Source organism: Tursiops truncatus, chromosome 5, assembly GCF_011762595.2.
Source record: "Tursiops truncatus isolate mTurTru1 chromosome 5, mTurTru1.mat.Y, whole genome shotgun sequence".
In the NCBI taxonomy this organism is placed as follows: domain Eukaryota; kingdom Metazoa; phylum Chordata; class Mammalia; order Artiodactyla; family Delphinidae; genus Tursiops; species Tursiops truncatus.
The window spans coordinates 51,550,141-51,575,055 of NC_047038.1; the positions used below are offsets into that span (position 1 = coordinate 51,550,141).

Consider the following 24,915-nt stretch of genomic DNA (forward strand, 5'->3'; position numbering starts at 1 on the left):
TTCTGTTGTGCTTCTGCCATTCCCATGAAAGAAATGTGCCCAGGCTGGCCGGCTGGTTACAGCAGGAGGATGAGAGACACATGGAGCAGAGCTGAGTTACTCTTGCCAAGATGAACCTAGATCAGCCGGTCACTAGACACATGACTTAGCGCAGGTAAGATTAGAGAGCTGAACCCCTCAGATACATGAGAAATCACTGAGATGACAACATGGATCTCACGGCTTCTTTCTCAGACGTTCCAGCAGAAGTTGGATTTCGGGGCGTGACCTCTGCCCCAGTGGCCGAAGCTCCTCCTAGGCGAGCGGGGGCGCTCTGAGTCACGGCGGGTCATGGCGGCGCTCTTTCTCAGCCTCTTTGGTTCGGACTGAGGCTTTCGGGACGGCGGCGGGAAGATGGCGGCCTCCAGGGAGCGGCTTGGAACCGTAGAGGCAGAGGGGAGCTCGGGTCGCCAGGGGAACTCGGGAGTCGAGGTGGTGGTTTCCTCCGATCCCGCCCCGCCCGCCCCGCTGTGCCCTCACGGTGGGTCCGCGTCTGGGCTGAGCCTGGCTGTCGGGAGCCAAGGGGCGTGGGTGAGCCTGAACGTGCCGTGGGCTTTTAGGGCTCTCGGATTCAGATCCCCTTCTCTCTCTCCCACCGAGTGTGATATCTAGAAAACGCTCCTTCCTCGGGAAGTTGTGGTTTTCCACTTGCTTAAGAAACCGTCATAGAAAGTCCCCACTGTTGTGGTTTTGGCTTTACGGCTGTTACATGTTTTTTGAAGGGATGAGGCAGAGGCTAGGCAAAAAGGATATGTGTTATTGAGTAATTCCCGTTGCCAAGTACTTGAAGATTTCATTTGTTGTTTTACTGTCTTTTCCATTAAAATTAAAAAACCGTTAGGGAGCACGATAGAATGAATTCTTGCTTAACTAGACCCAGTTTTTCTTGCGGAGAGAGAGTGCGTCCAACTCTAAAAGCTCAGATTTTCACTGAAAGGATAACTGAGCGGCGGTGGCAGAGTGCTCAGTTGTTTGCACTCCGTCTTTGTTGTTGTGTCAGGACCCAGGCCGTTCACCATGTGGACTGCAACTGTACTGACAATAGCATTTTCCTTCTGGAGAGACCAGTTTTCAAAATTTATTTCTTAAGTAGTCTTTGCCTGAATGTTGTGACTTTGGGGGAAAAAAAATTATTAAACAGAGTAGTGCATTTAATTGTGACAAATTGTGCGTAAAACTGAAACAAATTTTATTTAAAGGCGATGAAAACTAGGAACTTGAGGTAGATGACTGTTTGACTTATATTTTCCTATTCTGGAACTAGGACCCACTCTTCTGTTTGTAAAGGTGAACCAAGGGAAAGAAGAAACACGGAGGTTTTATGCCTGCTCAGCTTGTAGAGATAGAAAAGATTGTAATTTTTTTCAATGGGAAGATGAAAAGGTATATCAACTTTTTGGATATATGTATGTATTTTTTTTAATTGTTGATGTCTGTGACATTTCATTGAGAATGTATGAGATAAATCTCTTGAGATGAAGATACCATGTTTTTTGGTTTGAGAGACTGGAGTTTATATTTACTCTGAACTTACTCTGATTACTGATGTCTTAAACTACTGTCTCAAAGTCTGAGTTCCCTTTAAGGCTTTCTGAGGTGTTAGTATTGGTTTTGCCAATATAGAGTTCTCCCTAAAGAGTGCAGGTCATTACCATTCCAGGAAGTGCTTTAGAAAAACACTTTTTGGGAAGCATTTGCATTGACCATCCCTTATTCCGCTACTGGATGACTGATGAAGGCACTTAGAGATACAGTTATGAGCTTGGAATTCTCTTGGACTCAGCTCCAGTTAAAGTTTCTGAAAGTTTTTTTTCAGGCGGACTCTCAACCGCTGCGCCACCAGGGAAGCCCTGAAAGTTTTGACTAGAAATCTTTCAGCTTTGTTAGGTTTGTTGGAAAACAGTCTGTATGCCACTCTTGTAGACTCGTTAAAATCACTATGTGTGAATTAATCCCTCAGTGCTTTAATATGTTGGTTATTGTTTCAAACTGCTCTAGAATTTTCCCAGGTTAATGTGTTTTGTTTTCCCGTGGAATGAATGCTTGTTTAGAGCTTAGAGTTGCTCGAATTTCTGGCCTCTTGAATGGCAGAATGCGATACCAGTTTTTCTAGGATAGTAGCAAGTTTGATGGTTTATTAAGTTTATTTTGTACTCTGTTTCAGTTGTCAGGAGCCAGACTGGCTGCCCGAGAATCTCATAACCGAAAATGTCAGCCTCCTTTATCCCGTTCGCAGTGTGTGGAAAGGTACTGATGCTGTGTCATTTTCATTTATTATCCTATTGTTTTTTTCCCTCAGTGCCTTTAAGTTTACTTTCAGTAATTAATTTCTTTTTATCGTGGTAAAATATATATATAAGATAACATTTGCCAATTCAGTGACATTTGTTACATTAACAGTGTTGTGCAGCTATCACCACTGTCTGTTTCCAAACTTTTTCATCACCCCAAACAAATTCTGTCACCAGTAAGCAATAACTCCCCATTCCACCTTTCTCCCATCCCTGGTAACCTCTAATCTACTTTTTGTCTCTATGATTTGACCATTCTGGGTACCTCAGATAAGCGGAATCATCAATATTTGTCCTTTTGTGTCTGGCTTATTTCACTTAGCGTTGTGTTTTCAAGGCTCATCCATGTTGTAGCATGTATCAGAACGTCATCCTTTTTATGGCTGAATGATATTCCTTTGTATCCATGTACCACATCTTTTTATTTTTATAAATTTATTTATTTATTCGTTTATTTTTTGGCTGCATTGGGTCTTCGTTGCTGCGTGCGGGCTTTCTCTAGTTGCGGTGCACAGGCTCTAGGCGTGGGGGCTCAGTAGTTGTGGCTTGCGGGCTCTAGAGCGCAGGCTCAGTAGTTGTGGCACATGGGCTTAGTTGCTCTGTGGCATGTGGTATCTTCCAGGACCAGGGCTCGAACCTCTGTCCCCTGCATTGGCAGGCAGTTTCTTAACTACTGTGCCACCAGGGAAGTCCCTGTACCACATCTTGTTTATCCATTCATCCATCAGTGGACACTCAGATGTTTCCACCTTTTGGCTATTGTGAATAATACTCAACACATGTTGGTGTATAGATATCTGTTTGAGCCCCTGTTTTCATTTCTTTTGCATATATACCTAGGAGTGGAATTACTGGATAATATGATAATACTATGCTTCGTTTTTTGAGGAACTGCCAACCTATTTTCTTCAGTGGCTGCACCATTTAACATCCCCATCAGCAATGTATGAGGGTTCCAATTTTTCTATGTCCTTGCCAACACATATTATCTTCTGTTTTTTTGATTATAGCCATCCTAGCAGTTGTGAAGTGGTATGTCATTGTAGTTTTGATTTTCATTTCCCTCATTATTAATGATGTTGACCATCTTTTCATATGCTTTTTGGCCATTTGTATATCTTCTTGGAAAAATGTCTATTCAAGTCCTTTGTCCATTTTTAATAAGGTCATTTGTCTTTTTGTAGTTGAGCTGCAGGAGTTCTTTATATGTTCTAGATATTACACTCTTATCAGATGATTTGAAAATATTTTCTCTTATTCTGTAGATTGTCTTTTCACTTCTCAATGATGTCCTTTGATACACAAGAGTTTTTAACTTTGATGAAGTCCAGCTTTCAATTTTTTTGTTGTTGTTGCTTGTGCTTTTGGTATCATAGCTGAGAATCCATTGCCAAATCCAATCTCATGAAGATTTACTGTAATCTTCCTTTTTGAAATACTAAACCAAGCAAACAAAAAAAACTTTTAAAAGCTGTCAACATCTGTTTTTAAATATCTTCATTTTTTTAAATTATTTATTTATTTTATTTTTTTTGCGGTACACGGGCCTCTCACTGTTGTGGCCTCTTGCGTTGCAGAGCACAGGCTCCGGACGCGCAGGCTTAGCGGCCATGGCTCACGGGCCTAGCTGCTCCGCGGCATGTGGGATCTTCCCGGACCGGGGCCCGAACTCGTGTCCCCTGCATCGGCAGGCAGACTCTCAACCACTGTGCCACCAGGGAAGCCTAGATATGGACCATTTTTAAAGTCTTTATTGAATTTGTTACAGTATTGCTTCTGTTTTATGTTTTGGTTTTTTGTCTGTGAGGCATGTGGGATCTTAGCTCCCTGACCAGGGATTGAACCTGCACCCCCTGCATTGGAAGGCGAAGTCTTAACCACTAGATTGCCAGGGAAGTCCCTAAAAATCTGCATTTTTAAAATGTTTTATTGGGTGAACTGGAATTGAGTCATAGATTTAATTTTTTGGCAAACTTGTGAAAAGAATTCATCCCTCTCCTTTGTTATAGGCGTTGTGTTTTGTGTGCTGCGAGAGACTTCTTAAGAAGCCTCTGTCTGGGTTGCTGATGACAAATAGGTTTTCACTCTCATGATAACTCCTGCTGGTTACCTGGGCTGCTGTGTTTAGAAGGATTCTGAGGTCATATCTAGGCTAAGTGTAAAGGAATATTGGGATCTGTTAAAAATGTCTTTTTGAGCTTCTTAGTAGCTTTTAAAGTCCTTTGATAGGGGAGGCTTTTCTTGAGATAACTTGATTGCCCCTTAACTGCAGTACTTAATCAGTGATTAAGTCTACTTAATTTATGGGAATTAAATCAACAACAAAAAATGTTGAAAAAGGAATTAATGTAAACTGAGCACCACTGAGCTAGGCACTATGCGAGGTGTTTTCCGTGATATATTGTTTGAATCCTGCCAAGGTGGTTTACTTAGATGAGAAAATTGAGTACTTGGAGAAGTTAAGTAACTTCATCAACTTCATACTATTAGAATGAATGAGCAGTGACTCAAACGTATGTCTCCCAGATTCTAAAACAGTATTTTTAAGCATATAAGCAGATAGTAGTTAATATATTATGTGTAGTGATTTAATTTAAGGAGATATAAGGATATAAAACAAAGAGTTATATAGAGATATATTATTATGAGATTATTATAATGAGATAGAATATCGAAGATGCAGAAAGTAGAAAAATATCACTATTGGTTTCTCCCTTTGAACCCATCACCTTGGTCATTTTGTAGTCTTCCTTCTGGCCTTTTTTCCTATGCAAAGGTTTGTTGTACAAGATTGTGGTCATAATGTGGACATAGTTTTGTACTCTGCCGTATCACTTTTAGCTGATAAGCATGTACTTCATATTATTACATACGGATATTGGTGATGCAGTTACACTCTATAAGAAAATTTAGATGATCTTCTTTCCTTGCGTAATAAGATTTTAGTCTGGAGCTAAACCACTGTGCAAGACTTTGTACTACCAGAGTGTGGTTTTTGATACTGAAGAATTTTTGAAATTCACATTTCATGTTAGTTAGAATTTAAAGACACTGGCTAGACTATGGAATATTAAAGAATTTTCAAAAGGTTATTTCTTGGGGGCCATAATTTCATCTGTTATTTAGTGCTGATTCTTGAGAGCATGTCTTAATAAAGTCATTTTCAACATCCTAAATCATCTGTGACCCAAAACCTCAGATTTTGTTGTCCAAGCCTCCATCCATTCCATCCATCCAGTCATTTATTCATTCTTTGTTGAGGGTTCAGAAAGAACTTTAAATGCTAGTAATGGAGTTGAGATATATTTAAACATAATACAGTGCAAAAGAAGAATGTTTTGTGTTGACAGTATTCATAGAAAAGATTGAGTACTCTGGAAGGTCAGAAGCTTTACAGCTAACTCATGCCTTAGCTGATCAATTCAGTTTAAGGATATAGTATTCGAAGAGGTTTTGGAGGATAGGTAAAAGTTTTTGCTTTTGAAATGTAATATCACTGATTTCACTGGATCACTTTATAATTGATGCTCTTATGCTTTCTTACATGCTTTCAACAAGAGTGAAAAGTTTGAAATCAGTCATTTCTCAAAATTAAAAATTTTGCCTTTTTAAAACCAAAGGCTTACTAAATTACCTCTTCTGTGTTATTAATTACTCTCTTAGTGTGTCTTCAGCTTGAGACTGGCAGATTATTCTTGTGTGTAAATGGATGTAAGGATGACGTACTGTTACTTGAGATTATAATTATTTTCTAATTTAACTTTATACAACTCATTTATGTTATCTTATTAAATAACTACTATATTTGAAAGTGTTAAAATGCATTAAAACATTATACCTATTCTATAAAGCAAACTTTTTATCTATTACTGTGACATAGCAATAGCTTTTCATTGACTGATTTAGTTTTGAAATTATTAGAAAGGAATAATGGTAGCTATTGAGATAAATTGACCTTTCTTACTTGATTTTTATTATGGAACTGGCAGTGCTGCACAGACTTCTAGGTTCTACAGAATAGGATTTGATATTCATTTTTCTAATTTCAACCATGCTTTATATTTCATATGTGTTCAGTTGACAGATTTACATTTTGTGTCTGAGACTTGACTTTCCTTATAGTTTTTAGCTGCCTGTCATGCCCTGAAATGTGCTATTCTATTATGTAGTATGTTGACATCTTTATCGTGACTGCTGAAGTCTTAGGGAGGATATATTTTAATGCTAAAATCAGCATTAATTTATGTGCATCCCGATAGTTTTGTTTAGTTGATATTTCATTCGGTTATGTTTTTTTCAGAGCTCATTTAAACTCAGATTTTCAAGGTCTGCTATTAGGGAAATGCCATAAACATAATTTGTCTACTCCCGGAAAGTCAAATGGAACATCAAATGGAGATCAATAAAAATGACATTTCAAAATGCTAGCCTGCAATTTGTGAGTCATGCTGAGCCATGCAGCAGAATGAATTTCTTCTCCCCCCGGGTATGTGTAGTAAGTACAAATGAGGAAGGAGCACTGAGTAATCCTTAGTTCCTGAGAGTCTCAAGTTCTTCCTACCAAACTTAAGAAAAACCCCTTGTGTCTGAATGTTACGTTTAAAGCCATACAGTTGAATGATAATGACATAATTTTGAATAGAAATATGTGCAAGATCTCAGTTGATCTTTTGTCAAGAGAAGGTTAATAAACTAGCAATGGAAGCTTTCTGAAGGACAGTTTTGACCAGGCACAAAATACATCAATGGAGGTTCATTTAACATTGTTCTTTTTATCCTTCATTTAAAAATAATTAAACTTAGTGCCTTAAGATAGTCCCATGTAGTGAGTGAATTGCCACACTAGCCCCTCGCTTTGAACTTTCATCTCTTCCTGGTGATTTTGCAGCTTCTGCTGCCTTCAGTTGGCTTCACTTGGTGTGTGATAGGCAGTCCTTTTGACCATATTTGAGTAGCAGAAGCTGGCACAGCGTTATCTATTTGGGGAGCTTCCTTTCTCCTTTTTCCTATAAAGCCCTTGATTGTTTTCATCATTCATTCAATGACAACTATTTACTTCTCTAATATCAAAAGTGTGCTTCTGCTCCATTTCTCTGTTTTGGTCCCTGAGTGCATGTACAATAACTTTCTGTTTTGGGACTGAGTCATAGGATAATAGCAGTGACACTCCACCTACAGTCTGGCTGATGGCAGTTATAAATCATGTCTCAATATCCTAGATGCTAAAATGTGAAAATGTTTGCATCTTAGAAGTGATTGGATTTTGCTTTGTGATCCAATCTGACAGGCTTTCTTTTTTTTTTAAATTAATTTATTTATTTGTTTTATTTTTGGCTGCGTTGGGTCTTTGTTGCTGCGCGTGGGCTTTTCTCTAATTGCGGTGAGCAGGGGCTACTGCTGCTACCTCGTTGAGGTGAGTGGGCTTCTCATTGCGGTGGCTTCTCTCATTGTGGAGCGCGGGCTCTAGGTGTGTGGGCTTCAGTAGTTGTGGCACGCGGGCTCAGTAGTTGTGGCTCGCGGGCTCTAGAGTGCAGGCTCAGTAGTTGTGGCTCATGGACTTAGTTGCTCCGCGGCATGTGGGGTCTTCCCGGACCAGGGCTCAAATCTGTGTCCCCTGCATTGGCAGGTGGATTCCTAACCACTGTGCCACCAGGAAAGCCCCCAGGCTTTCTTTTAATGGGTGGGTTTAGCCCGTTTTTATAGCGGATATGACAGATATGCTTGGTCTTAGTTTTATTATTTTTATACTTCCTGTTTTTATTGCTTCTTTTTATGCTCTTTCACTCTGTGGTCTGTGTTTGGTTTTCTTTTCTTTTCTTTTCTTTTCTTTTTTTTTTTTGCAGTACACGGGCCTTTCACTGTTGGGGCCTCTCCCATTGCGGGCCACAGGTTCCAGATGCGCAGGCTCAGCGGCCATGGCTCACGGGCCCAGCCGCTCCGTGGCATGTGGGATCTTCCCGGACCGGGGCACGAACCCGTGTCCCCTGCATCGGCAGGCGGACTCTCAACCACTGCGCCACCAGGGAAGCCCTGTTTTTCTTTAATTTTTTAATTTTTAATTTTTATTTATTTTTGGCTGTGCTGGGTCTTCGTTGCTGTGCGCGGGCTTTCTCTAGTTGCAGCGAGTGGGAGCTACTCTGTTGCGGTGCGCGGGCTTCTCGTTGCAGTGGTTTCTCTTGTTGTGGAGCACGGGCTCTAGGCGCACAGGCTTCAGTAATTGTGGCACGTGGGGTCAGTCGTTGTGGCTTGCGGGCTTCAGAGCACAGGTTCAGTAGTTGTGGTGCACAGGCTTAGCTGCTCTGCGGCATGTGGGATCTTCCCGGCCAGGGCTCGAACCTGTGTCCCCTGCATTGGCAGGCGGATTCTTAACCACTGTGCCACCAGGGAAGCCCTGTTTTTCTTGTTTTAATGTGTGTTTCTTCTGTATTTTTGTTCTAATGGTTGCCTTTGTAACTTTTTAAACCATATTTCTTTTTTTTTTTAGATTGCCTTCCTCCATCTAAAAATGAGAAATGATTACTTAATATGTTTCTTCTTCCTCTCTCTTTCCTTCTCTATAATTACTATCTGTTTTTTTAATTAATAATTATTTTTAAAATATATTTATTTATTTTTATTTTTGGCTGCCTTGGGTCTTTGTTGCTACGCGCAGGCTTTTCTCTAGTTGCAGCGAGCGGGGGCTACTCTTCCTTGCGGTTCGCAGGCGTCTCATTGGGTGGCTTCTCTTGTTGCAGAGCGCAGGCTCTAGACTCGTGGGCTTCAGTAGTTGTGGCACTCGGGCTCAATTACTATCTGATTTTAGTTGGTTATTTCCTTTTAGGGTTAACCTTTATGCCTTTGAATATTGCTTATAGCTCTTTTACTTGGTTTTTCAGTTTTATATCTTTTGGCCGATGGCTCTAAAATATGAGAAAATCAATACACTTTTTGATTTCCCTTTCCCTTTCTCTTCCCATACCAGTTTTATTTGGTTTTATATTATTTACATTTTGTACTCTAACTGTAATACCCATATTTTTTCTGTTTTTAGTCTGTGGTCAAATAGATTTAGTGCTGACTGATAGCCCCTTTGCTGTAGTTTCTTCACTTATCTCCTATTTGGCTGAAATTCATCCTCTAGCAGTTTTAATTTTTTTAGAAAGGCTTTTATTAATCAAAAAAATTTAAATCAAAATATCTGTGTGGCTATTGTATGATTCCATTTATATAAAAATATATAAATCATAATAACTTCTTTCCTACACAGCTTTTTATTTTCCTCCTAGTTAATAACAATTTTGAATTTATTTGTTGTTATAGTGACTATTTGCTTAATTATTTATGTGCTTCAGAAATGATTCAACTGCAAACTCTCTGCCTGTTGTCTGAATCCTTTCAGAACATTCAAGTGTAGCATAATCTATTGGTTTCATCTTCTTGGAGAAATTTGTCCTAGAGCTTTCAGAAATGTTCCCATCTGTAATGGTTGCCCTTTCTCCTTGGCATCCAGCTGTCCAGCAGTTTCTTCATGAAGGATCCAGGTAATATAACTATATAACCTGAGTTCTTCCAAGTCCAGAAATATTTAATTCCTTTATTCTTTTTTTTTTGAAAATTAGAAATTTGATCTCTTTATTTTTTCTTTTACATATATATTTTTTAATTGAAGTATTGTTTAATTTACAATGTTGTGTTAGTTTCTGGTGTATAGCAAAGTGATTCAGTTTTCTCTTTCTCTCTCTCTTTCTCTTTCTCTCTCTCTCTCTATATATATGTATGTATGTGTATATATATATATATATATATATGTTCAGTTATATATTCTTTTTCAGATTCTTCTCCATTATAGTTTATTATAAGATGTTGAATATAGTTTCCTGTGCTATACAGTAGGACTTTGTTGTTTCTGTTTTATATACAGTAGTGTGTATCTGCTAATCCCAAACTCCTAATTTATCTCTCCCCACCCACCTTTCCCTTGTGGTAACCATAAGTTTATTTTTTATGTCTGTGTAACTCCTTTATTCTTGAATGGCATGGTACTTAAGTATAAAATTGTTTGGGTGTATGTTTTACTTGGGGACTTTGCAGGATTGCTTCATGTCCTCCAGAGCAGTACTTCTTAAATGATCTGTGTTAAAGGGTCAGTCTTTTGCTTGTTTGCTTGTTTTATGTTTTTGTTTTTATTTCTAGTCCACTGGGATCAGATACTTCTGTAAATATAATAGAAATAAATAACTAGAAAATAAAATGGAAAAAAAGAGAAGACATACAAAATACAAGCCCACATTTTTTGTTATTAGATTGAACAGACCTAGAAGTACTCTGTCTAATTGGTATAAAAGTTTCTAAACATGTACTCTGGATGTCTGTCTTTGTCTCATCAGGAACTGGAAACATTTGGCGGCCAGCTCCAGTGCATGGCCCTCTTTGCGGAGCACTGTTCTAGAGTTAAGTAGGTACTGTAGATGTCTGGGGCCGGTTTGATTTTGACCACCCAGCAGTTCACTTGATCTTTTTCCTGAATGCTTAAAAGGAAGTAAATATTTTGAGATCTTGCATTTCTGAAAATACCTTTATGCGGATACTTGATTTATAACCTATACAGATGATAGAATTCTAGGTTGGGAATATCTTTCCTTCAGGGTTTGGAAGGCAGTGCTCCATTTTCTTCTGTCTTCATTATAGCTGTTGAGAGGTTGAAGTTCAACAAGTTCATTCTTGATCTCTTATGTGTGACCTGTGACTTGTTTAATCCCTCTGTCAGTTTTTTAGAATCTTTTTATTCCTAGGGATGTCACATGTCATGATGATCTATCTGATGTAAGTCTGTTTTATTTTATTTTGCTTGGTGTTAGGTAAATCCTTTCAAACTGGAAACTCATGTTCTTGAGTTCTGAGAAATTTCCCAGATTATGTCCCTATTGCCAAAGAATGAAAAACCAAGTCTCACATGATTTTAGGACAGAGTACAACCCAGTTCTTGCTTAGTGATCTTCTGGAATTGTCTTTGTTTTCTTTGAGTTTAACTCTTCCCTTTCCTTTAAAGCACTTCTTAATATCTTTTATTTAGGAAAATTTCAAGCATACGCAAGAGCAGAGAGAACAGTATACTAAGAACCTCCTGCACCCACACCCAGCTTCCTCAGTCATCAGTACGAGGCTAATTTTGTTTCCCCTGTACCCTCTACCCCGACCTACAATCTGGACATTATATAGTTCTACCTGGAAACACTTCTCTATGTATCTTAAGAGATAAGGCCTTTAAAAAAAAATTATCACGATACTATTAAAATACCTAAAACATAAACAATTTTTTAATATTACGTAGCATGCAGTTAGCGTTCAGCGTTTCTCTGGTTACCTCATAAATGCCAGTTTATAATTGGTCTGTTCAAATCAGGATCCATAGAGACTTTACACATGGCAATTGGTTGATATCTTTAATCTTTTATTCATTGAAGAAACAGAGTCATTTGTCTGATAGAAATTTCCATATTCTGAATTTGGTTGATTGCATCCTATAGTGTCAGCTAACATTTATTCTATCCCCTGTATTTCTTGGAAAGTAGCGGCGTCCCCAGAATCGAGTTCAGTTTTAGGAGCAACCTCTTCTGTAAGTTGTGTGGTCTGTTTCCTTTTATATCACATCAAAAGGCAGATAATGTCTGGCTGTTCACTTAGTGTGTTATAAGATTGGTTGTGTGTTCAGATCATATAGGTATAGGCCAGCCTATACCATCCATTATAAAGTTCTATGTCACTGTTTCTTCTAATGATTTCAGCAGTAATTGACGATCATTGCCTAGAGTTATAAGGGTTTACAAATTCCTGTCATTGCTCATGCATTTATTAGCTGCGATTCTTTAAAGAAGAACTTTGTTTCATCAGCTGTTGACTTAACTGTGTTTACAGTTCATCTGGGAAGTCAAGATAAATGTTTAATTCTTCCCCTCTTACTGTTTGTTTTCAGCCTGTTTTCAGAATAATGATTCGGTACCCCAGCAACTTACAGAGTTGACTTATCAGGGTCATTGTTCTTTTATTTTTAATATCACTATGAAAACATGTATTTTAAAATTTTAGTTATTTTTTAGTTAATTGAAATTATTCTTTTTGGTATAGCACTTTTTGAATTTGATTTAATTTTTACAATATGATGGAAGTTATAGGTAGGGTGCCCATATAATTTTAATCCAAACCAGAATACTTTCTGAGAGTAAAAGGGGGCACTAACTAGATGGAACTCCAGGACAGCAGATGTAAACTGGGACTGTTCTGGGCAAACAGGGGTGTATGGGCACCGTGGAGGAATGTGGGTTGTTAGGGGGAAATTAACATTTTTTCCCCAAGTTTTTCAGCTTTACTGAAGTACAATAATTTGTGTACAATAAGTTGCATGTATCTAAAATTACAGTTTGATAAGTTTTGACATGAAACCATCTACTCATGAAACCGTCACCACAATTAAGAATATGAACATATCCAGTACCCCCCAAAGTTTCCTCCTCTACCATTGTCCTATATTCCTCCATCCCCAGAGGCCGCAGATAACCACTGATCTGCTTTGTGTCACTATAGATTAGTTTGCATTTTCTAGAATTTTATATAAAGGAATTATACAGTATATAGTAGTTTTTGAGGGGATGTGTGTCTATCTTCTTTTACTTAGCATAAATATTTTTGATGTTCATCCATGTTTAAGTGTTTGTATCATTAGTTTATTCCTTTTTATTCCTGAATAATACTGTGTTGTATGGATATATTTTCACCTGTTTGTAGACATTCAGGTTGCCTCCAGTTATTGCCTATTACAAATAAAGCTGCTACAAACATTTGTGTGTAAGGGTTTGTATGGACTCATCTTTTTATTTCTCTTAGGTAAATACCTAGGAGTAGAATGGCTGGATCATATGATAAATGTGTTTAACCTTACCAAACTGTTTTCCGAAGTAGCGGCATCATTTTACATCCCCACTAGCAATTTATGAGGTTCCAGTTTCTCCCCATTCTACACAACACTTATTATTATTTTTTAAATTATAGTCATCATATTAAGTGTGATGTAGTATCACATTGTGGTTTTGATTTGCATTTCCTTTGATTGCTAATGATGTTGAGCATCTTTCCATGTGCTTATTGGCTATTTGTATATCTTCTTTGGAGAAATGTCTGTTCACTTCCTTTGCCATTTTTTAGTTGGTCTAATTCTTTTTATTGTTGAGTTGTAAGTATTCTTATGTATTGTGGATGCAGTTCCTTTACCAGATACACGATTTGCAAACATTTTCTCGTTCTTGGGTTGTCTTTCCACTTTCTTGGTGGTATCCCTTGCAAAACAAAAGTTTTTAATTTTGATTAAGTCCAATTTATTTTTTTTGTTGCTTACGATAAGGGTGTCTTTTGAAGAAAAGTTTAAAATTTTGATTTCCAATTTATTGGGTTTTTTTTAAATACTTTGTGCTTTTTAAGTCCTATTTAAGAAATCTTTGCCAAATCCAATCATTATTATTTTCTCCTATGTTTTCTTCTAGAAGTTTTATAGTTTTAGCTCTTAGATTTAGGTCTATGATCCATTTTGGCTTAGTTTTTCTTTTCCTTTTTTTCTTTTTTGGCTGTGCTGCATGGCATGTGGAATCTGAGTTTCCTGACCAGGGATTGAACCCATGCCCCCTGCATTGGAAGCATGGAGTCTTAACCACTGGACCGGGAGGGAAGTCCTTGCTTAGTTTTTAAATATGATATGAAATAGGGTCAGGCTTTTGAACTTTTTAAAACCAGTTTTTCAGTATCTGCAAAAAGTCCTGCTGAGATTTTAATTGAAATTGTGTTGAATTTATAGATAAAATTGGAAAGAATTGACATCTTAATAATACTGAGTTCTATAATCCATAGCCATGGTATATCTCTCCAGTTACTAAGTCATCTTTAATTTTTCTCTATGACATTTTGTAATTTTCAGTGTACTGGGGTTATATGTCTCTTGTCAGATTTATTCCTAAATATTTTATATTTTTAATGCTATTTTAAATTGTTATATTTCAGATTTCAGTTTCTGATTATTGCTAGTCTAACAATAGAGTTGATTTTGTATATTATCTTTTATACTTGATAAGCTTACTTATTTAACAGCTTTTTTGAAGATTTTCTTAGGACTTTCTATATACATGGTCATGTCTGTGAGTAAAGAAGTTTTAATGTTTCCTTTCTAATCTGTGCCTTTTATTTCTTGTCTTATCAAAGTGGCTAGAATCCCTGGTCAGTGCTGAGTAGAAATGGTAAGCGTAGACATCCTTGCTTTGTTCCAGTCTCAGGAAGAATGCATTCAGTCTTTCATCAGTGGTGTTAGCTGTAAGTTTTTCTTAGATGCCCTTTATTAGGTTATGGAAGTCCCCTTCTATTCCTAGTTTTCTGAGATTCTTTATCACAAATGGATGTTTGATTTTTGTCAAGGGCTTTTTTCTGCATCTAAAGAGATCGTTTTTTCTTTTTTTTGATTTTTAACATGGTGCATTGCACTGATTGAATTCAAACATTAAAGCAACCTTGCATATCTGGGGTCAACTACACTTGGTCATGATGTATTACTTACTGTCTTTATATATGTGTTTTTTGATTGACTAAAGGTTTGTTAATAATTTTGAGTTTGTGTTCATGAAGTATATTGGTGTCTAGTTTTCTTATAATTTTTTTCTGGTATTGGTATTGGAGTAATGTTGGCCTAATGAAATGAAGTGGGAATTATACCCTCCTTTCTGGTTTTTGGAAGAATTTGTACAGAATTGGTATTGTTCCACTGTTTTCTAATTTCCAGTGAGAAATCTGGTATCATTCTTATCTTTGTTCTTCCGTGTTTTTTTCCCCTCTGGTTTCTTTTAAGATTTTTCTCTTTATCAACTGATCTTCAAATAATTTTATTATAATGTATCTTATAGTTTTCTTCATTTCTTGTACATGGGGTTCACTGAGCTTCTTTGATCTTTGAATGTAATTTTAGAAAATTTTAACCATTATTTTTTCAAAAATTTTTCTTCCCCCTCCCCCCTTTCAGGGGTCCATTTTCATGTATCTAGGCCCTTTGGTGTTTCATTTTGGATAGTTTCTAAGGCTGTGCCTTCGAGTACACCAGTGTTTTTTTCTGTAGTGTCTGAACTGCTGTTAGTCACATCATTTCAGACAATTAAAAAATCTTTATAGGTTTGATTTGGGTCCTTTTATATTTTCCATGGCTTTCCTTAGGCTCATGCTTTCCTCTACCTTCTTGAACATATGGAATATAGTTATAATAAAATGGCTTGAATGTTTTTGCCTACTGATTATATTATCTCTGTCATTTCTGAGTTGGTTTGAATTGATTGGTTTTTTGGGTTTTTTTTCCCTCTAATCATGGGTCATGTTTTCTTGTTTCTTTGCATACCTGGTTATATTTGATTCAGTGCTAGCAGTGTGATTTTTACCTTTTTGTATACTGGATATTTTTTATTCCTTTACCTATTTTTGAGCTTTGTTCTAAGATACAGTTAAGTTACTTGGCTAATGTTTGATACTCTTGAGCAGGATTTGGCCAACGACAGTCTGCAGGCCAAATCTGGCCATGCCTGTTCATTTCTGTTCGGGCTTGTGGTTGCTTTTGTGCTGCAGCGATAGAATAGTCGTGACAGAGAGAATGGATCGTCTGCCAAGCTCAAAATATTTACTGTCTGATCCTTTATAGTCTCTTGCTTTTGAAGGTTTATCTTTAAGCCTTTTGGAGGACCAGAGCAGCCTTGGGGTAGGGCTGATTTCTTCCCACTCCTGAGGCTGTATGTCCTGAGCGCCCTACCTCATCCTTGTGGATTCAGAGGTTTCTCACTCTGGGCCCTGGGTGATTGTTCTACCTGCTCATTTCCAGCAGTCCTCTCTCTCTTGGTAGGTAGTCTTTTCACGCACCTGCTAGTCAGTGCTCAGCATAGACTGGAGGGGAATCTCAGCAAGCCTTGGAGCACTAGCTCAGTGTCTGCTGTCTGCCTTCCGTGTACTCCATGTGTACCATCCAGTGCCCTGCCTTGTGGATCCAGCTGCCTTGGCCTCCACGATTTCTCAACTCTACCTCATCAACTTGTTGTGCTGTGTTTGGGGCCTCCATCCTGTGCAGCCAGCTCTCCACAGGCAGGAAGCTGAGCAGCTGTACTGCTCACTCACCTCTTCCCTTCTCTCGGCGTTCACTGTTTGGGCTGCCAGTTGTCCGATATCTTTTTTTTTCCTACTTTTTTCTTTTGTCCAGTATCTTAAAACTGTGGTTTCATATATTTTATCAATTTTTTGAGGGCCAGGATGGTAAATCTGGTCTCTCTTGCTTTTTCGTGGCTGAATGTGGAAGTCTTCAACAATGAACAGTTACTAATGAATGGTAATAGGAGTAAATTCAGTGTGTCTGTTGCCAAGGAGGGTGCTGGTTCCTTCCACTTGCATCTCATGTCTTAGGGGCCCTTTTCTCTACTGACACTCTTACTTTGAATTACTATTAAAGTTTCTTCTAATATCATGCTCCTTTTTCTTTGCAGTCATAGATAAAGCTGTCAAAAGAACAGTTATCATAGAAATAGAAACAAATTACCAGCATGATGAGCTTATTTCTTGCTATCGCCATTCAGAATACCTATTTCTCACTGCCTTGGGTGCTTTGAAGTGAAACTGTGCTTATATACAGAAAGTTTTAATATCCACCTTGATTCTGTGTTAAGTTCACAGTTTTTACAGTGCAGTTCAGAGTTTAGTTCAACTGAAATCATATGACTGTTCTCAAACTCTAAGAATCCTTTAGTGCACTATTTGACATGCTTAGATCTAGACATTTCTGACCCTCTATGAGCCATGATAATCTTACTTATTTTTCTTTTGTTTTCTTATTCTGCTTTCTTTTTTAAAATTTTTTAAAATTTATTTATTTATTTTTGGCTGCTTTGGGTCTTCATTGTTGTGAGCGGGCTTTCTCTAGTTGTGGTGAGCGGGGGCTACTCTTTGTTGTGGCGCACGGGCTTCTCATGGCAGTGGCTTCTCTTGTTGCGAAGCAGGGGCTCTAGGCACATGGGCTTCAGTAGTCGTGGCACGCGGGCTCAGTAGTTGTGGCTCGCGAGCTCTAGAGCACAGGCTCAGTAGTTGTGGTGCATGGACTTGGTTGCTCCACAGCATGTGGGATCTTCCTGGACCAGGGCTCGAAGCCATGTCCCCTGCATTGGCAGGCGGATTCTTAACCACTGCGCCACCAGGGAAGTCCATCTTACTGTGAATTCTTAGCTGGATTGCATATACAAAATCAGCAGTTTTAAAAACATACTGTGATTGTCTTCTCTCTTTAGTCATCAGTAATAAAATGGAAAGAGAGGGGCAAAAAACCCAAAGTAGTGGCTTTGAAATCAGATATAAAGATGACTTGAAAGGGATCAAATAGGCTATCTGGTGTCGTATTTCTTAAGGCTTTGATTATTGTTTTGCTGCTTTGGAGTGAGCTTCTCAGAACTGCCTCCATCAGTACTGCTAAGAATAGAGGAACTTTGTGGGAACATTTTTTCTTTTAGGAGGTAATTTTTCTTGCTATGTATGCCATAAGAAATTGAAGAATGATCTTAATTTCTCGTTTGAAAATGACTGTCTTACTGAGCCAGACTGTTTAACACCTCCAAGTTAGAACACATGGATTTGTCAATAAATTTAAAGGTGATAGTAGTCTCCATTACTACTAAGTTGTTTGAATAATATCTTATATTCACATTTTAAATGGATATTGATCTTCAGCCAGTGACTAAATTGGAGCATCTCAATTTTTAAGAAATCGCTGATTCTTTTCCACTTTGTAGGTATGCAGCCAGACATAAATCCTAGCCAACATTCCACAGATTGTTTCGTACCTTTGCTTCTTCATGCAGTACTCTTTAGGAAGTAATAATACTTTTTGCATGTTAAACCTGGCGAAAATCAATTGTCTTTAAAGCAACAAACTTAAAATGTATTCCTTTGTGTTTTGTTGTGTCTTGAAGGTACTTGAAGTTTATTGAGTTGCCCTTGTCTCAGAGGAAGTTTTGTCAAAGATGTCAGCAGTTGCTGTTGCCAGATGATGAGGAAAAGCATCGCAAGCATCAGATAGTGGGTGATATTTCTATCACCCAGTTAAAAAGGCCCAGTCAACTCCTTTATCCATTGGAAAACAAGAAGACAAATGCCCAGTATTTGTTTGCTGATAGGAGCTGTCTGTTTTTGGTAGACCTACTCTCTACCCTTGGGTTCAGAAGAGTACTGTGTGTCGGGACACCAAGGTATGTTATATGGTATTTTAAACATTTTCCTATCACCACTATTTAAACTGTAAGAAAATTTATTAAGTAGTTATTTATTGGGTTGGCCAAAAAGTTCATTTAGGTTTTTCCATAAGATATGGAAAACCCAAATGAACTTTTTGTCCAACCCAATACTATGTGCAGGTTACGACATGGTCCCTCTCTGAGGAGTTTGTAATCTTTATTCCATTTGAGAGAAATCTTTGTAGATTTCTGGTATATGATAGGAGATTCTTTCTGATTTGATTCTTAAGTTATTTATTATTTTAGAGTTTTCTGTTTCAGATGAGATCCATCCACTGTTTTAAAAATATTTGTGAAATTTAAACCTTGCTTATACTTGCCAAATTTTCCTCAGTGTTTCACTGAAATATTAGAAATATCAGGAGAACATTGATGGGTTTTTTGTTTGCTTGTCATCTATGGCATTTCTAATTTCTTATTAAATTTGCTTTCACTCATTGCTTTAGGTTGCATGAGCTGATCAGGTTGAAAGCATCAGGTGACAAGAAGTCTAACATTAAAAGCCTTTTATTGGATATTGATTTTCGGTAGGTTTACAAAGTATAATATTTATTCTCCTTCATTGTGTTCTGTTTCTTTTTAATGTTTTCGTCTTATTAATCCTATTACAGTCCTTTACTTAACATTTAGAAGTAGTGATTGGTTATAAGGTATCATTTTAGTCATATAGACTCAACATGTAATCTTCCATATTTCAGACAGGGAGGTGGTAGATTTCTCCTTTTGCTAGTTTGCTTCCTGAATTTTCTCTGTGAATATGTCTAGTTGTCTTTGGCTTATAATTTAGAGATACATTTCAATTGAGTGAAATTTCTTCTAATATACTTATTTTTCAAGGGTAATTCCAAATTTCCTCCAGAATTTTGTTTCATCATGATGTTTTAAGTGTGATAAGACATGTATTTTAATATTTTTACTGGATGATATGCATACTGTCTTTCACTGGACATGACCTGAAGTGAAGGGAGCGCTAACTAGGAAATAGAAAAGTCCCGAGGCAGAGGATAAACAAACAGATAAGCTTGTGGGAGAGGGTCAGAATTAAATGGCTCCTGATGTGTTGGAACAAACAGGTGAGACAGTGGACCACATCTTGAGTCCCCCCTCTGGTGGTAATTGAGAAGATACAGACATTTGACTTACAACACAGGATGGCAAATGTGTCCATCCTCAGACTCTCTGATTCTATAAACTTGAAGTACTCTTCCTAGTTTCTGTAATTGTTTGATTTCCAGGAGTTCATGGTGAGTCTGTAAGACACTGTGTTCTTAGTATATTTTACTTGTTCTTGAGTGTATTGAAGGAATCGGGCTTTGAGTTTCTTTTTATTTAATCTGATAGAGTCTATTTGGCCAATATTCCAGCATTTCTTGGATTCTCTCTAGTATTATTACTCAGGTTCTCTATGAAATTACATATGCTTTTTCTCCCTAAAAACAGGCAGACAGATTTTTAAAGTGTAGAAAGTCACAATAAAATGTACAGCTTTCGTTATTTATTTTTCTTTAGACTTCCAAGTCAACTTTAGGTTATCTAATATAAGCACATATGTTTCTCAGAAATAACCCACACTTTCTGTAACCCTCATCCCTTATTAACAGGACTAGCACACACTTTACAAATACCTGCTTGATGGGAGTAATCCTCGGGAAAATGGAATTCCATAAGTGATAATATGGACTTTTTCTTAAACTCAAATTCTTTTTTAAAATTGAGTTATAATTCACTAAAATTTACCATTTTAAAGTGTGTATTTCAGCAGTTTTTGGTATATTCACTAGGTTCTGCAACCATCACCCATGATTCCAGAACATTTTTAATCATGCTACAAAGAAACTCCTTACTTCCCCTAATAACCATTAATCTGCTTTCTGTCTCCATGGATTTGTCTATTCTGGATGTTTTATATAAATGGAATCATACAATGTGTGACCTTTATGTCTGGCCTCTTTCACTTTAGCATAATGTTTTCAAAATTCCTCCATGTCATAGCTTATAACTGTACTTCCTTTTATGGTTGTGTAATATCCCATTGTATGAATATCTCAATTTCTTTTTTAACTACCATGTTTCTTTCCTAAAGTATTATTGTTAAATTATTATAAATGTATTATTTTAAAGGTAGAAATTTAACTTTTGAGGTCTTATGATAACAATATTAACAAAACTAGTATTTAGTGAATACTTGGCACTTGTCAAACCCTATTCTAAATCCTTTGATCCTCACAATAGACCTATAAGGTAGATACTATTAACATTCTCCTTTTCCTCAGAATAGAAAACTGAGGTACAAAGAAATTAAATAACTTGACCAAAGTCACAGTTTATAAATGTCCAGCTCAGGATTCAAACCCAGTCAGTCTGGCCCCCAAAATTGAATTATCCTCTGGAAATAACTTTGCTTTTGGAAGTGTATATAAGCCTTTCTTATATAGCCTGTATTTCTCTCTTGCCATCCTTCTAGGTTTCCCTTTTTCCACCTATCCCCCTGCTTTGTTCCACAATAGTTTGCAAATGCGTTAATAACTGGTTTCCAGGTTATTCATGTATTTAGAGTCAGGCATTCATATTAGTCAGGAATCTTTCTTTCATTAGCATCCCAGAAATCCATTTATGTCACTGCGAATGTATTGGCTCACACTGCTGGAGTCTAGGGTATAACAGGCTTCAGTCCAGTTGAGATCCTGGGCCTCACATAATGTTTTAGAGCTCTGTCTTTCTCTCTCTCTACCTCTCATTCTGTGTTTCTCTCTGTACTGGCCTTATTCTTCAGACAGCTTCCTTCATTCTGCCAAGGACTTTGGTGGGCAGCAGCTTTAAACTTACATAGTCTCAGCTGAACTGCCCAGTAGAAAAAGAATCTTTCCTGAGAGCTCCAGCAGCAAAACTCCAGTGAGTACTCTGCCTACCTTGCCTGGGGTTACATAGCCATTCCAGAATCATCACTGTGGCCTGGCAGATAGAGTGCTATGGAGTGGGTTCTCCATAGGAAATAGATGTTTGACTGAAACGAGGGGAGATATAGGTACTAGAAAGACAAAAAAAAGACAAAAGAAAAGATGTCCACAACTGAATTATTCAAGACAATATATGTCAGTTGTCAGCAGCACATACATTTTCATCTCTCTTGGGTATTGTATTAATTTGCTAGGGATGCCATTACAAAATACCACAGACTGGGTGGGTTAAACAATAGAAATTTATTTTCCCACAGTTTTGGAGGCTAGAAGTCGAAGATCAGGGTGTCAGTAAGTTTGGTTTCTTCTTTTTTTTTTTAAATTTATTTTATTATTTATTTATTTATTTTTGGCTGTGTTGGGTCTTTGTTGCTGTGCATGGACTTTCTCTAGTTGTGGAGAGCAGGGGCTACTCTTCGTTGTGGTGCATGGGCTTCTCATTGCAGTGGCTTCACTTGTTGCAGAGCATGGGCTGTAGGTGTGCAGGCTTCAGTAGTTGTGGCACACGGCCTCAGTAGTTGTGGCTCGCAAGCTCTAGAGTACAGGCTCAGTAGTTGTGGCACACAGGCTTAGTTGCTCCATGGCATGTGGGATCTTCCCAGACCAGGGCTCGAACCTGTGTCCCCTGCATTGGCAGGTGGATTCTTAACCACTGCGCCACCAGGGAAGTCCCAGGTTTGGTTTCTTCTGAGATCTCTCTCCTTGGCTTGTGGATAGCTGCCTTCTAACTGTGTCATCACATGGTCTTTCCTGTGTGTGTGCACATCCATGGTATCTCTTTATGTGTCCAGATTTCCTCTTCTTATAAAGACACCAGTCATATGCATTGGGGCCCACCCTAATGACCTCCTTTTAACTTAGTCACCTCTTAGTACACCTGAAATTAACATAACATTGTACATCAATCATATTTCAATTAAAAAAAATTTAAAAGGATAAATGCTTAAAAATTAACTTAATTACCTCTTTAAGGGCCCTCTCTCCAAATATAGTTACCTTTTGAGAGACTGAGAGATCAGTGCTTCAGCATATGAATTAGTTGGGGGGACACAACCAAGGCCATAACAGGTATATACCTAGGAGTAGAATTGCTTGGTCATGTGGTGATTCTATGTTTAACTTCTTGAGGGACTCCCAAACTGCTTTCCAAGGTGACTGCAGTATTTTATTTTACCAACAGCAATGTATGAGAGTTCCAATTTCTCCACATCTTTCTCAACACTTGTTATTCTCTGTCTTTTTGAAGTAGTGTCTCATTGTGGTTTGTTTTGCATTTTATTGGTGGCTAATGTTGTTGAGCATCTTTTCATGTGCTTATGGCCAATTGTTTATCTTTTTGGAGAAATGTCTATTCAGTCCTTTGCCCATTTTTAAAATTGGTTATTTGTCTTATTGTTGAATTGAAAGAGTTCTCAATATATTCTGGATACTAGACCCCTATCAGATATATGATTCGTAAATATTTTCTCCCGTTCTTTGTGTTTTTTCACTTTTGATGGAGTCCAGTCATTCTGTTTTCTTTGGTTGCTTGTGTTTTAGGTGTCATACCAAGAAACTATTGCCTAATCCAAAGTCATGAATATTTACACTTGTTTTCTTCTAAGAGTTTTTAATTTTAGCTCTTATATTTAGGTCATTGATTTCTTTTGAGTAATTTTTATATATGGTGTGACGTAGGGGTCTAACTTTATTCTTTGCATGTGGATATCCAGTTGCCTTGGCACCATTTGTTAAAATGATCATTCTTTTCCCATTGAATGGTCTTGGAACCTTATTGAAAACCAAACGACCATAAATGTATGGATTTATTTGTAGACTCTGTAAATTCTGTTCCATTGATCTATGTCTGTCCTTATGCCAGTCTCACACAATCTTGATTACTGTTGCTTTGTAGTGAGTTTTGAAATTACAAAGTGTGAGTCTTTCAACTTAATTCTCTTTCAAGATTGTTTTGGCTATTGTGGGTTCCTTGCACTTCTATATGAATTTTAGAATTACCTTCTCAGTTTCTACAAAGAAGCCAACTGGCCTTTTTATAGGGATTGCATTGAATTTATAGATCAATTTGAGGGGTGTTTTCATCTTAATATTAAGTGTTCTGGTTCATGAATATGAGATGTCTTTCCATTTATTTAGATATTCTTTAAGTTCTTTAAACAATATTTTGTAGTTTTCAGTGTGCAAGACTTGTACTTCTTTTGTTAAATTTGTTCCTAAACACTTTATTCTTTTTGTTGCTATTGTAAATAAATTGTTTTTTAAAATTTTATTATCTATTGTTCATTGCTACTGCCCTGTTTTTAAAAAAATTACAATAAAGTATACATAGTAAATATAAAATTTACCATGTTAAACATTTTTTAAGTGTATAGTTCAGTAGTGTTAAGTAAGTGAAGTACATTCATATCGTTATACACATTTTCCAGAACTCTTTGCATCTTACCTGATGTATTTTTAATTTGAAAGATTTATATGGCCCTTTAACTCTTTTGCCTTAAATGCCATGCCTTGAAGTTTTACCTTTCTTGAGCTTGTAGTTCAAATCCCCTGGTCAGAATAGGGAGTAGGGGATGTGGATAAAGTTGTTTTATAACCTGTGGAATACACAGATGCTTTTTTTCTTTGTGTGTGTAAACCTGTGTGTGTGTGTGTTGCAGACAAAAGCTGAAGGTATAGTACTGTGGTATCCTAGCATAGCTTCCTTGATAGCTACTCTGTTTCTGAGTCAGTTCTGTAAAAGGTCAACATTGGGTGCTAAGATAGAGCTGGTTTATTGACATATGTTTGTAGCCAGAATGAACTCAGCCTGTTGCCTGTATTTACACTATGATGGAGTGTGGGGTTGGTTCAGATTTCTCACAAGGACCACAGTTAAATCAGGGAAACATTCCTTTGTGGTATAAAGTGGTACTGAATAGTTCCTTCTGGCACTTTGACTTTGGCTTGTTGTTGCCCTATGTAAGGTGTGTGCAAGGCTGCAGAGAACTGCCTCAAATCCAGGGCTATATGTAGATGTGCGGTAAATGTCCTTTTCTGGGGGTCTAAGATATGAAGTTAACATTTGCTAAGATGGATTTCTATATGCTCTGATTTTAGCATGAAAGATATGAAACTCTGTTTGGCAAACTATCATCCAAATAAAGTTGTATCAAAAAAATGTATTTCTTAGGCTCATTTCATGAACTAGTTTTATTCAGCTCTTGATTACATTTCCTTTGTATAGAACATGTTTCATACTTGGTAACTGACTCAGATTTAAAGAGAATGAATGGCCAAATTAAATGAATGTCCTTTTGAGCAGTTTTCAAGTGC

At 37.4% G+C, this 24,915-nt stretch overlaps 1 protein-coding gene across 3 annotated transcripts in view; it reads left to right on the plus strand.

The window, feature by feature from the left end:
* The first annotated feature begins 351 nt into the window (after positions 1–351).
* Positions 352–24,915, plus strand: part of ZCCHC4 (zinc finger CCHC-type containing 4) — a 47,579-nt gene continuing 23,015 nt past the window's right edge. Inside the window, exons 1-5 of one of the 3 annotated variants that reach the window (XM_019928391.3) lie at positions 352–520; positions 1,304–1,422; positions 2,204–2,286; positions 18,326–18,601; positions 19,093–19,173. In XM_019928391.3, coding sequence (XP_019783950.1) covers positions 394–520; positions 1,304–1,422; positions 2,204–2,286; positions 18,326–18,601; positions 19,093–19,173 — 686 coding nt within the window. In that variant the 5' untranslated portion in view covers positions 352–393. Of the gene's footprint in view, positions 521–1,303; positions 1,423–2,203; positions 2,287–10,648; positions 10,765–18,325; positions 18,602–19,092; positions 19,174–24,915 lie in introns of those variants that run through there. The other 2 variants (XM_019928392.3, XM_019928393.2) reach the window with 2 other exon arrangements.